Raw genomic sequence first — 15,232 nt, 5'->3', positions numbered from 1 at the left:
TGGGCACAGAGACGTCAATTCAACATCTATTCCACGTTGATGCAACGTTGTCATTTCATTGAAAACCAACGTTGATTCAACCAGTGTGTGTCTAGTGGGATTACATCTACTTTGCTGTCTTCATACACAAGTTACATACGTACATTGTTAACTCTCTGTGTGTGTGTGTGTGTACGTGCGTGCGTGCGTCTGTGCGTGTGTGTGTGTGGTGTGTACTGTATGTGTGTGTGTGTGTGTGTGTGTGTGTGTGTGTGTGTGTGTTTGGGCCACAGGAAAACAAATGTCTCTGCGTGAGATGTCCAGAAGAGCCAGTATGATGTACTCTGAACAACGACTAGACGCCAGAACCGGTACATATTATGCACGAGTATCTGTGTGTGTGTGTGTGTGTGTGTGTGTGTGTGTGTGTGTGTGTGTGTGTGTGTGTGTGTGTGTGTATGTGTGTGTGTGTGACATATTTGTATGTGTGCTCACTCCTATTCTTAGTCCTCTGCAGTCAAATGTTCAGTCAACTCATTCAGCTGATTTCAGATCATTTCTTGACCTCCCTTTGGTTTATATTGAGCTGTTGAGTTCTTTACAGGAGTTTACTGTAAATCAACTCTGATTACTGGAAAGGCTGTTAGAGGTAGTTCTCTACAGGAGGTTACTGTAAATCAACTCTGATTACTGGAAGGATGTTGGAGGTAGTTCTCTACAGGAGGTTACTGTAAATCAACTCTGATTACTGGAAGGCTGTTAGAGGTAGTTCTTTACAGGAGGTTACTGTAAATCAACTGATTACTGGAAGGCTGTTAGAGGTAGTGACTATTCTTTATATGACGCTAATGCGTGTGTGTGTGTGTGTGTGTGTGTGTGTGTGTGTGCGTGCGTGCGTGTGTGTGTGTTGAAGGAGGGAAGCTGACTGCAGCAGAGGAAGAGGAGTTGAAGAGCAGGTGGCAGGCTGCTCTGGGACCCAGATATCAAGTGGTTGTACGTCTCAGACTAACTTCTCATAGTTACACATATGATCATATACCAGATTACAGCTTGTAATGACTGATGCAAACCCTTCCAAACGTATATCTGTCTGTCTACAAATATTACCTCTGGCTTAGTACAGCTATCCAGAGTACCGCTATCCTGAGTACAGCTATACAGAGTACAGCTATACAGAGTACACCTATCCAGAGTACAGCTATCCAGAGTACAGCTATCCAGAGTACAGCTATCCAGAGTACAGCTATCCAGAGTACAGCTATCCAGAGTACAGCTATCCAGAGTACAGCTATCCAGAGTACAGCTATCCAGAGTACAGCTATCCAGAGTACAGCTATCCAGAGTACAGCTATCCAGAGTACAGCTATCCAGAGTACAGCTATCCAGAGTACAGCTATCCAGAGTACAGCTATCCAGAGTACAGCTATACATAGAACAGTCGTGGCCAAAAGTTTTGAGAATGACACAAATATACATTTTCACAAGGTCTTCTGTCTCAGTTTGTATGATGGCAATTTGCATATACTCCAGAATGTCATGAAGAGTGATCAGATGAATTGCAATTCATTTGCAAAGTCCCTCTTTACCATGCAAAATGAACTGAATCCCCCAAAACAACATTTCCACTGCATTTCAGCCCTGCCACAAAAGGACCAGCTGACATCATGTCAGTGATTCTCTCGTTAACGCAGGTGTGAGTGTTGACAAGGACAAGGCTGGAGATCACTCTGTTCTGCTGATTGAGTTCGATAAAAGCCTTTGACACTTGAAATGCTTGTAATTATACTTCAGTATTCCATAATAACATCTGACAAAAATATCTAAACACTATAACACTAATATCTAACAATATCTAGACACTGAAGCAGAAAACTTTGGGGAAATTAATATGTGTGTCATTCTCAAAACTTTTGGCCTTGACTGTACAGCTAGAGAGAGGAGAGTGTTATTAACCCCTACTATCCCTCCTCTTCCCAGGTGTGTCAGCTATAGAGAGTGTTATTAACCCCTACTATCCCTCCCCTTCCCAGGTGTGTCAGCTATAGAGAGTGTTATTAACCCCTACTATCCCTCCTCTTCCCAGGTGTGTCAGCTATAGAGAGTGTTATTAACCCCTACTATCCCTCCCCTTCCCAGGTGTGTCAGCTATAGAGAGGAGAGTGTTATTAACCCCTACTATCCCTCCCCTTCCCAGGTGTGTCAGCTATAGAGAGTGTTATTAACCCCTACTATCCCTCCCCTTCCCAGGTGTGTCAGCTATAGAGAGTGTTATTAACCCCTACTATCCCTCCCCTTCCCAGGTGTGTCAGCTATAGAGAGTGTTATTAACCCCTACTATCCCTCCCCTTCCCAGGTGTGTCAGCTGTAGAGAGTGTTATTAACCCCTACTATCCCTCCCCTTCCCAGGTGTGTCAGCTATAGAGAGTGTTATTAACCCCTACTATCCCTCCCCTTCCCAGGTGTGTCAGCTATAGAGAGTGTTATTAACCCCTACTATCCCTCCCCTTCCCAGGTGTGTCAGCTATAGAGAGTGTTATTAACCCCTACTATCCCTCCCCTTCCCAGGTGTGTCAGCTATAGAGGGTGTTATTAACCCCTACTATCCCTCCCCTTCCCAGGTGTGTCAGCTATAGAGAGTGTTATTAACCCCTACTATCCCTCCCCTTCCCAGGTGTGTCAGCTATAGAGAGTGTTATTAACCCCTACTATCCCTCACCTTCCCAGGTGTGTCAGCTATAGAGAGTGTTATTAACCCCTACTATCCCTCCCCTTCCCAGGTGTGTCAGCTATAGAGAGTGTTATTAACCCCTACTATCCCTCCCCTTCCCAGGTGTGTCAGCTATAGAGAGTGTTATTAACCCCTACTATCCCTCCCCTTCCCAGGTGTGTCAGCTATAGAGAGTGTTATTAACCCCTACTATCCCTCCCCTTCCCAGGTGTGTCAGCTATAGAGGGTGTTATTAACCCCTACTGTCCCTGCCCTTCCCAGGTGTGTCAGCTATAGAGAGTGTTATTAACCCCTACTGTCCCTGCCCTTCCCAGGTGTGTCAGCTATAGAGAGGAGAGTGTTATTAACCCCTACTCTCCCTCCCCTTCCCAGGTGTGTCAGCTAGAGAGGTTCAGTGAGACCAGTGGTCTAGGCATCAGCATGGAGGCCAGGGCAGGACACCACTACCTGTGCTCCGTCTTACCTGAGGGGCCCGTCGGACAGAGCAGGAAGATACACCCTGGAGACCAGATACTGGAGGTGGGAGTGACTGATTAACATCCATACATTCATTTAAACAAAACATATTTCACCTTTATTTAACCAGGTAGGCCAGTTGAGAACACCTTTATTTAACCAGGTAGGCCAGTTGAGAACACCTTTATTTAACCAGGTACGCCAGTTGAGAACACCTTTATTTAACCAGGTAGGCCAGTTGAGAACACCTTTATTTAACCAGGTAGGCTAGTTGAGAACACCTTTATTTAACCAGGTACGCCAGTTGAGAACACCTTTATTTAACCAGGTAGGCCAGTTGAGAACACCTTTATTTAACCAGGTACGCCAGTTGAGAACACCTTTATTTAACCAGGTAGGCCAGTTGAGAACACCTTTATTTAACCAGGTAGGCTAGTTGAGAACACCTTTATTTAACCAGGTAGGCTAGTTGAGAACACCTTTATTTAACCAGGTAGGCAAGTTGAGAACACCTTTATTTAACCAGGTAGGCTAGTTGAGAACACCTTTATTTAACCAAGTAGGCCAGTTGAGAACAAGTTCTCATTAACAACTGCGACCTGGACAAGATAAAGCAAAGCAGTTCGACACATACAACGACACAGAGTTACACATGGAGTAAAACAAACATACAGTAAATAATACAGTAGAATAAGTCTATATACAGTGTGTGTCAATGAGGTAGGAAAAGGGAGGTAAGGCAATAAATAGGCCATAGTGGCAAAGTAATTACAATATAGAAATTAAACACTGGAGTGATAGATGTACAGAAGATGATGATTAATTTGTTCATTCATTGGTTTGTTCGTTCATCCATTAATTAATTTGTTCATTGGTGTGTTCAGTCGTTAATTGATTTATTAATTTGTTCATTTATTTGGTTTGTTAATGAATTAATTTGTTCTTTAATTCACTGCTTTGTCCATTCATTCATTCATTCATTTGTTCATTCATTCATTCATTTGTTCATTCATTCATTCATTTGTTCATTCATTCATTCATTCATTCATTTGTTCATTCATTCATTCATTCATTCATTTGTTCATTCATTCATGTATTCGCCCATCCACACATCCAATGGAACATTGACCCTGTTATGCTATGATGTAGCTACATACAGCACATTCAACATGTTTGCTGACCAGACGAGCTTCTCCCCTCTCCCAGGCGAATGGTATCCCTCTGATAGGAGAGACTCACAGAGAGGTGATCAGCGTTCTGAGAGAGCTGCCTCTGTGTGTCTGTATGGTGTGCTGCCGCGTCGTGCACCCACAGCTACGGGACAGTGACCACGATGATGATGATGATGAAGATGTACAGCTCCCCCTCAAAGAGCTACTGGCTGAGTTCAATGGCAAGGTAGAGAGGGATGGGGAGGAGGGATGGAGGGGGAGATGGAGAGATGGGGAGATGGAGGGGGAGGAGGGATGGAGGGGGAGGTGGGATGGAGGAATAGGGAAATGGAGGGGAGATGGAGGGATGGGGAGATGGAGGGGGAGGAGGGATGGAGGTGGAGATGGAGAGATGGAGAGATGGAGAGATGGGGAGATAGAGGGGGAGGAGGGATGGAGGGGGAGGTGGGATGGAGGAATAGGGAAATGGAGGGGAGATGGAGGGATGGGGAGATGGAGGGGGAGGAGGGATGGATGGGGAGGTGGGATGGAGGAATAGGGAAATGGAGGGGAGATGGGGAGATGGAGGGGTGGGGAGCTGGAGGGATGCCAAAATGGAGGGGGAATGGGGAGATGGATGGATGGGAAGATGAAGGGGTGGGGTGATGGAGGAATATGGAGATGGAGGAATATGGAGGGATATGGAGATGGAGGGATATGGATATGGATATGGAGATGGAGGGATATGGAGATGGAGGGATATGGAGATGGTGTCAGACATATTGGTGGCGTCAATCCAATCCTTTTGATACCATTAGGCGGAGTGATCAAGTAGACACTATTTCTGGAAGAAGGGTGGAAAGATAGTCAATCAGACTGCTGCCGGGGTGTCATAGGAGATGTGCCCTAACTCTCTCTCTCCTCTCCCAGTCCCAGTATGACCAGCCCTGCTGTCTACTTCCTGGTTGTAACAACAGGGATTGTGGGAGTCGTGGTTTTAATAAGCCTGTGTCTCCTCCTCTGGCCATGTGGGAGAGAGACAGTCAGGTGATAGAGCTGGTGAAGGGAGAGGAAGGCCTGGGATTCAGCATCCTAGACTACCAGGTAAGACTGTGGTGCGTCTCCATGGTCTAACGTAGCTTCCTACTCTCCCCTCTTTCAACTGGTTTGGGATAACTAGTAATGTAGACCAGGAGACGAGGAGAGGATGGTGGGCCAAAGAGTGGATCCTTTGGAAAGACAATAAAAAAATAAAAAAAGATGAACTGGGAAGCAAAACAATTGTAGTCTCTCCTTTCTATTGGACTTCCCTTTGGGAGGACATGACCTTTGAACTGCTGTTCACCTGTTCCTTATGTTGTCCCTCTCCAGGACCCAGAGGACGACTCTAAGACTGTTCTGGTGATCCGCTCCCTGGTCCCCGGTGGCGTGGCCGACTCAGACGGACGCCTGCTGCCCGGTGACCGGCTCATGTCCGTCAACGACGTGGACCTGGTCCGGTCGACGCTGGAGCGAGCCGTGCACGTCCTCAAAACCACCGGCTACGGGGTCGTGCGCATCGGCGTCGCCAAGCCGCTGCCGGTACGACAGTAACCCAAAACACTCTAACACTGTATACTGTATACCACCCTCCTCCTGTATACCACCCTCCTCCTGTATACTACCCTCCTCCTGTATACCACCCTCCTCCTGTATACCACCCTCCTCCTGTATACCACCCTCCTCCTGTATACCACCCTCCTCCTGTATACCACCCTCCTCCTGTATACTAGGTGGGGCCCACCCTCCTCCTGTATACTAGGGGGGACCCACCCTCCTCCTGTATACTAGGGGGGGCACCCTCTTCCTGTATACTAGAGGCGGGCACCCTCCTCCTGTATACTAGGGGGGGGGCGCACCCTCCTCCTGTATCCCTCCTCCTGTAAACTAGGGGCCACCCTCCTCCTGTATACTAGGGCCCCCCCTCCTGTATACTAGGGGGGTGGGGGCCCACCCTCCTCCTGGATACTAGGGGGGCCCACCATCCTCCTGTATACTAGGGCCCCCCCTCCTGTATACTAGGGGGGCCCACCCTCCTCCTGTATACTAGGGGGGCCCACCATCCTCCTGTATACTAGGGCCCCCCCTCCTGTATACTAGGGGGGCCACCCTCCTCCTGGATACTAGGGGGGCCCACCCTCCTCGAGGAGGGTGGCCCACCCTCCTCCTGTATACTAGGGGGGCCCACCTTCCTCCTGTATACTAGTATACTAGGCCCCCCCTCCTGTATACTAGGGGGGCCCACCCTCCTCCTGTATACTAGGGCCCCCCCTCCTGTATACTAGGGGGGCCCACCCTACTCCTGTATACTAGGGGCCCCCCTCCTGTATACTAGGGGGGCCCACCCTCCTCCTGTATACTAGGGGGGCCCACTCTCCTCCTGTATACTAGGGGGGGGCACCCTCTTCCTGTATACTAGGGGGTCTTCCTGTATACTAGGGGGGCCCACCCTCCTCCTGTATACTAGGGGCCACGCTCCTGTATACTAGGGGGGCTCACCCTCCTCCTGTATACTAGGGGGGCCCACCCTCCTCCTGGATACTAGGTGGGGCCCACCCTCCTCCTGTATACTAGGGGGGCTCACCCTCTTCCTGTATACTAGGGGGGCCCACTCTCCTCCTGTATAAAATGATGAGAGTCGTTAATTTCTGACTACAGTGGGGTTTTTAAGAAATATAAATAATGTATACATGTAGTGAATAGCCAAATACAACGTTTTGCCATCAGTCACACAGTCAACCTTAGTAGTTGTATGACACTTTTGTCTAAGACAATACTAGTACTGATCTTCTACCACCTATCACATAACACAGTCAGTACATGTAGTTTATATCTACCACCATAACACAGTCAGTACATGTAGTTTATATCTACCACCATAACACAGTCAGTACATGTAGTTTATATCTCCCACCATAACACAGTCAGTACATGTAGTTTATATCTACCACCATAACACAGTCAGTACATGTAGTTTATATCTACCACCATAACACAGTCAGTACATGTAGTTTACCACCATAACACAGTCAGTACATGTAGTTTATATCTACCACCATAACACAGTCAGTACATGTAGTTTACCACCATAACACAGTCAGTACATGTAGTTTATATCTACCACCATAACACAGTCAGTACATGTAGTTTATATCTACCACCATAACACAGTCAGTACATGTAGTTTATATCTACCACCATAACACAGTCAGTACATGTAGTTTACCACCATAACACAGTCAGTACATGTAGTTTATATCTACACCATAACACAGTCAGTACATGTAGTTTATATCTACCACCATAACACAGTCAGTACATGTAGTTTATATCTACCACCATAACACAGTCAGTACATGTAGTTTATATCTACCACCATAACACAGTCAATACATGTAGTTTACCACCATAACACAGTCAGTACATGTAGTTTATATCTACCACCATAACACAGTCAATACATGTAGTTTATATCTACCACCATAACACAGTCAGTACATGTAGTTTATATCTACCACCATAACACAGTCAATACATGTAGTTTACCACCATAACACAGTCAATACATGTAGTTTATATCTACCACCATAACACAGTCAGTACATATAGTTTATATCTACCACCATAACACAGTCAGTACATGTAGTTTATATCTACCACCATAACACAGTCAATACATGTAGTTTATATCTACCACCATAACACAGTCAGTACATGTAGTTTATATCTACCACCATAACACAGTCAGTACATGTAGTTTATATCTACCACCATAACACAGTCAGTACATGTAGTTTACCACCATAACACAGTCAGTACATGTAGTTTATATCTACCACCATAACACAGTCAGTACATGTAGTTTATATCTACCACCATAACACAGTCAGTACATGTAGTTTACCACCATAACACAGTCAGTACATGTAGTTTATATCTACACCATAACACAGTCAATACATGTAGTTTATATCTACCACCATAACACAGTCAGTACATGTAGTTTATATCTACCACCATAACACAGTCAGTACATGTAGTTTATATCTACCACCATAACACAGTCAGTACATGTAGTTTATATCTACCACCATAACACAGTCAATACATGTAGTTTACCACCATAACACAGTCAGTACATGTAGTTTACCACCATAACACAGTCAATACATGTAGTTTATATCTACCACCATAACACAGTCAGTACATGTAGTTTACCACCATAACACAGTCAGTACATGTAGTTTATATCTACCACCATAACACAGTCAGTACATGTAGTTTATATCTACCACCATAACACAGTCAGTACATGTAGTTTATATCTACCACCATAACACAGTCAGTACATGTAGTTTATATCTCCCACCATAACACAGTCAGTACATGTAGTTTATATCTACCACCATAACACAGTCAGTACATGTAGTTTACCACCATAACACAGTCAGTACATGTAGTTTATATCTACCACCATAACACAGTCAGTACATGTAGTTTATATCTACCACCATAACACAGTCAGTACATGTAGTTTATATCTACCACCATAACACAGTCAGTACATGTAGTTTACCACCATAACACAGTCAGTACATGTAGTTTACCACCATAACACAGTCAGTACATGTAGTTTATATCTACCACCATAACACAGTCAATACATGTAGTTTATATCTACCACCATAACACAGTCAGTACATGTAGTTTATATCTACCACCATAACACAGTCAGTACATGTAGTTTATATCTACCACCATAACACAGTCAGTACATGTAGTTTATATCTACCACCATAACACAGTCAGTACATGTAGTTTACCACCATAACACAGTCAGTACATGTAGTTTACCACCATAACACAGTCAGTACATGTAGTTTATATCTACCACCATAACACAGTCAGTACATGTAGTTTATATCTACCACCATAACACAGTCAGTACATGTAGTTTACCACCATAACACAGTCAGTACATGTAGTTTACCACCATAACACAGTCAGTACATGTAGTTTATATCTACCACCATAACACAGTCAGTACATGTAGTTTATATCTACCACCATAACACAGTCAGTACATGTAGTTTATATCTACCACCATAACGCAGTCAGTACATGTAGTTTATATCTACCACCATAACACAGTCAATACATGTAGTTTATATCTACCACCATAACACAGTCAATACATGTAGTTTACCACCATAACACAGTCAGTACATGTAGTTTATATCTACCACCATAACACAGTCAATACATGTAGTTTACCACCATAACACAGTCAGTACATGTAGTTTATATCTACCACCATAACACAGTCAGTACATGTAGTTTATATCTACCACCATAACGCAGTCAGTACATGTAGTTTATATCTACCACCATAACACAGTCAATACATGTAGTTTATATCTACCACCATAACACAGTCAATACATGTAGTTTACCACCATAACACAGTCAGTACATGTAGTTTATATCTACCACCATAACACAGTCAATACATGTAGTTTACCACCATAACACAGTCAGTACATGTAGTTTATATCTCCCACCATAACACAGTCAGTACATGTAGTTTATATCTACCACCATAAGACAGTCAGTACATGTAGTTTACCACCATAACACAGTCAGTACATGTAGTTTATATCTACCACCATAACACAGTCAATACATGTAGTTTATATCTCCCACCATAACACAGTCAATACATGTAGTTTATATCTACCACCATAACACAGTCAGTACATGTAGTTTATATCTACCACCATAACACAGTCAATACATGTAGTTTACCACCATAACACAGTCAGTACATGTAGTTTACCACCATAACACAGTCAGTACATGTAGTTTACCACCATAACACAGTCAGTACATGTAGTTTACCACCATAACACAGTCAATACATGTAGTTTATATCTACCACCATAACACAGTCAGTACATGTAGTTTATATCTACCACCATAACACAGTCAGTACATGTTGTTTACCACCATAACACAGTCAGTACATGTAGTTTATATCTACCACCATAACACAGTCAATACATGTAGTTTATATCTACCACCATAACACAGTCAATACATGTAGTTTATATCTACCACCATAACACAGTCAATACATGTAGTTTATATCTACCACCATAACACAGTCAGTACATGTTGTTTACCACCATAACACAGTCAGTACATGTAGTTTATATCTACCACCATAACACAGTCAGTACATGTAGTTTATATCTACCACCATAACACAGTCAATACATGTAGTTTACCACCATAACACAGTCAATACATGTAGTTTATATCTACCACCATAACACAGTCAGTACATGTAGTTTATATCTACACCATAACACAGTCAGTACATGTAGTTTACCACCATAACACAGTCAGTACATGTAGTTTATATCTACCACCATAACACAGTCAGTACATGTAGTTTACCACCATAACACAGTCAGTACATGTAGTTTACCACCATAACACAGTCAGTACATGTAGTTTACCACCATAACACAGTCAGTACATGTAGTTTACCACCATAACACAGTCAGTACATGTAGTTTATATCTACCACCATAACACAGTCAGTACATGTAGTTTACCACCATAACACAGTCAGTACATGTAGTTTACCACCATAACACAGTCAGTACATGTAGTTTATATCTACCACCATAACACAGTCAGTACATGTAGTTTATATCTACCACCATAACACAGTCAGTACATGTAGTTTACCACCATAACACAGTCAGTACATGTAGTTTACCACCATAACACAGTCAGTACATGTAGTTTACCACCATAACACAGTCAGTACATGTAGTTTATATCTACCACCATAACACAGTCAGTACATGTAGTTTATATCTACCACCATAACACAGTCAGTACATGTAGTTTATATCTACCACCATAACGCAGTCAGTACATGTAGTTTATATCTACCACCATAACACAGTCAGTACATGTAGTTTACCACCATAACACAGTCAGTACATGTAGTTTACCACCATAACACAGTCAGTACATGTAGTTTATATCTACCACCATAACACAGTCAATACATGTAGTTTATATCTACCACCATAACACAGTCAGTACATGTAGTTTATATCTACCACCATAACACAGTCAGTACATGTAGTTTATATCTACCACCATAACGCAGTCAGTACATGTAGTTTATATCTACCACCATAACACAGTCAATACATGTAGTTTATATCTACCACCATAACACAGTCAATACATGTAGTTTACCACCATAACACAGTCAGTACATGTAGTTTACCACCATAACACAGTCAGTACATGTAGTTTATATCTCCCACCATAACACAGTCAGTACATGTAGTTTATATCTACCACCATAACACAGTCAGTACATGTAGTTTATATCTACCACCATAACACAGTCAGTACATGTAGTTTATATCTACCACCATAACACAGTCAGTACATGTAGTTTATATCTCCCACCATAACACAGTCAGTACATGTAGTTTATATCTACCACCATAACACAGTCAGTACATGTAGTTTATATCTACCACCATAACACAGTCAGTACATGTAGTTTATATCTACCACCATAACACAGTCAATACATGTAGTTTACCACCATAACACAGTCAGTACATGTAGTTTACCACCATAACACAGTCAGTACATGTAGTTTATATCTACCACCATAACACAGTCAGTACATGTAGTTTACCACCATAACACAGTCAGTACATGTAGTTTATATCTCCCACCATAACACAGTCAGTACATGTAGTTTATATCTACCACCATAACACAGTCAGTACATGCAGTTTATATCTACCACCATAACACAGTCAGTACATGTAGTTTATATCTCCCACCATAACACAGTCAGTACATGTAGTTTATATCTACCACCATAACACAGTCAGTACATGTAGTTTACCACCATAACACAGTCAGTACATGTAGTTTATATCTACCACCATAACACAGTCAGTACATGTAGTTTATATCTACACCATAACACAGTCAGTACATGTAGTTTACCACCATAACACAGTCAGTACATGTAGTTTACCACCATAACACAGTCAGTACATGTAGTTTATATCTACCACCATAACACAGTCAGTACATGTAGTTTATATCTACCACCATAACACAGTCAATACATGTAGTTTACCACCATAACACAGTCAGTACATGTAGTTTATATCTACACCATAACACAGTCAGTACATGTAGTTTACCACCATAACACAGTCAGTACATGTAGTTTACCACCATAACACAGTCAGTACATGTAGTTTATATCTACCACCATAACACAGTCAGTACATGTAGTTTATATCTACCACCATAACACAGTCAATACATGTAGTTTACCACCATAACACAGTCAGTACATGTAGTTTATATCTACCACCATAACACAGTCAGTACATGTAGTTTATATCTACCACCATAACACAGTCAGTACATGTAGTTTACCACCATAACACAGTCAGTACATGTAGTTTATATCTACCACCATAACACAGTCAGTACATGTAGTTTATATCTACCACCATAACACAGTCAGTACATGTAGTTTACCACCATAACACAGTCAATACATGTAGTTTATATCTACCACCATAACACAGTCAATACATGTAGTTTACCACCATAACACAGTCAATACATGTAGTTTATATCTACCACCATAACACAGTCAGTACATGTAGTTTATATCTACCACCATAACACAGTCAGTACATGTAGTTTATATCTACCACCATAACACAGTCAGTACATGTAGTTTACCACCATAACACAGTCAGTACATGTAGTTTATATCTACCACCATAACACAGTCAGTACATGTAGTTTACCACCATAACACAGTCAGTACATGTAGTTTACCACCATAACACAGTCAGTACATGTAGTTTATATCTACCACCATAACACAGTCAGTACATGTAGTTTACCACCATAACACAGTCAGTACATGTAGTTTACCACCATAACACAGTCAGTACATGTAGTTTACCACCATAACACAGTCAGTACATGTAGTTTACCACCATAACACAGTCAGTACATGTAGTTTATATCTACCACCATAACACAGTCAGTACATGTAGTTTATATCTACCACCATAACACAGTCAGTACATGTAGTTTACCACCATAACACAGTCAGTACATGTAGTTTATATCTACCACCATAACACAGTCAGTACATGTAGTTTACCACCATAACACAGTCAGTACATGTAGTTTACCACCATAACACAGTCAGTACATGTAGTTTACCACCATAACACAGTCAGTACATGTAGTTTATATCTACCACCATAACACAGTCAGTACATGTAGTTTACCACCATAACACAGTCAGTACATGTAGTTTATATCTACCACCATAACACAGTCAGTACATGTAGTTTATATCTACCACCATAACACAGTCAGTACATGTAGTTTATATCTACCACCATAACACAGTCAGTACATGTAGTTTACCACCATAACACAGTCAGTACATGTAGTTTATATCTACCACCATAACACAGTCAGTACATGTAGTTTACCACCATAACACAGTCAGTACATGTAGTTTATATCTACCACCATAACACAGTCAGTACATGTAGTTTACCACCATAACACAGTCAGTACATGTAGTTTACCACCATAACACAGTCAGTACATGTAGTTTATATCTACCACCATAACACAGTCAGTACATGTAGTTTATATCTACCACCATAACACAGTCAATACATGTAGTTTACCACCATAACACAGTCAGTACATGTAGTTTACCACCATAACACAGTCAGTACATGTAGTTTACCACCATAACACAGTCAGTACATGTAGTTTACCACCATAACACAGTCAGTACATGTAGTTTATATCTACACCATAACACAGTCAATACATGTAGTTTATATCTACCACCATAACACAGTCAGTACATGTAGTTTACCACCATAACACAGTCAGTACATGTAGTTTATATCTACCACCATAACACAGTCAGTACATGTAGTTTATATCTACCACCATAACACAGTCAGTACATGTAGTTTACCACCATAACACAGTCAGTACATGTAGTTTATATCTACACCATAACACAGTCAGTACATGTAGTTTATATCTACACCATAACACAGTCAGTACATGTAGTTTATATCTACCACCATAACACAGTCAGTACATGTAGTTTACCACCATAACACAGTCAGTACATGTAGTTTATATCTACACCATAACACAGTCAGTACATGTAGTTTATATCTACCACCATAACACAGTCAATACATGTAGTTTATATCTACCACCATAACACAGTCAGTACATGTAGTTTATATCTACCACCATAACACAGTCAATACATGTAGTTTATATCTACCACCATAACACAGTCAGTACATGTAGTTTATATCTACACCATAACACAGTCAGTACATGTAGTTTACCACCATAACACAGTCAGTACATGTAGTTTATATCTACCACCATAACACAGTCAGTACATGTAGTTTACCACCATAACACAGTCAGTACATGTAGTTTATATCTACCACCATAACACAGTCAGTACATGTAGTTTATATCTCCCACCATAACACAGTCAGTACATGTAGTTTATATCTACCACCATAACACAGTCAGTACATGTAGTTTATATCTACCACCATAACACAGTCAGTACATGTAGTTTATATCTACCACCATAACACAGTCAGTACATGTAGTTTACCACCATAACACAGTCAGTACATGTAGTTTATATCTACCACCATAACACAGTCAATACATGTAGTTTACCACCATAACACAGTCAGTACATGTAGTTTATATCTACCAC

The 15,232-nt window shown here is 41.6% G+C and overlaps 1 protein-coding gene across 1 annotated transcript in view; it reads left to right on the top strand.

Moving 5' to 3' along the window:
• Positions 1 to 15,232, top strand: part of LOC110517917 (multiple PDZ domain protein) — a 124,521-nt gene that overhangs the window by 41,812 nt on the left and 67,477 nt on the right. The window contains exons 10-15 of the mRNA XM_036972588.1: positions 273 to 350; positions 893 to 972; positions 3,080 to 3,226; positions 4,370 to 4,561; positions 5,245 to 5,418; positions 5,686 to 5,895. Coding sequence (XP_036828483.1) covers positions 273 to 350; positions 893 to 972; positions 3,080 to 3,226; positions 4,370 to 4,561; positions 5,245 to 5,418; positions 5,686 to 5,895 — 881 coding nt within the window. The remainder of the gene's footprint in view (positions 1 to 272; positions 351 to 892; positions 973 to 3,079; positions 3,227 to 4,369; positions 4,562 to 5,244; positions 5,419 to 5,685; positions 5,896 to 15,232) is intronic.

This window comes from Oncorhynchus mykiss, unplaced genomic scaffold (assembly GCF_013265735.2).
Source record: "Oncorhynchus mykiss isolate Arlee unplaced genomic scaffold, USDA_OmykA_1.1 un_scaffold_182, whole genome shotgun sequence".
Classification (NCBI taxonomy): Eukaryota; Metazoa; Chordata; class Actinopteri; order Salmoniformes; family Salmonidae; genus Oncorhynchus; species Oncorhynchus mykiss.
Note: the sequence above shows the minus strand (reverse complement) of the source record. Positions and strands in the feature narration are given on the sequence as shown.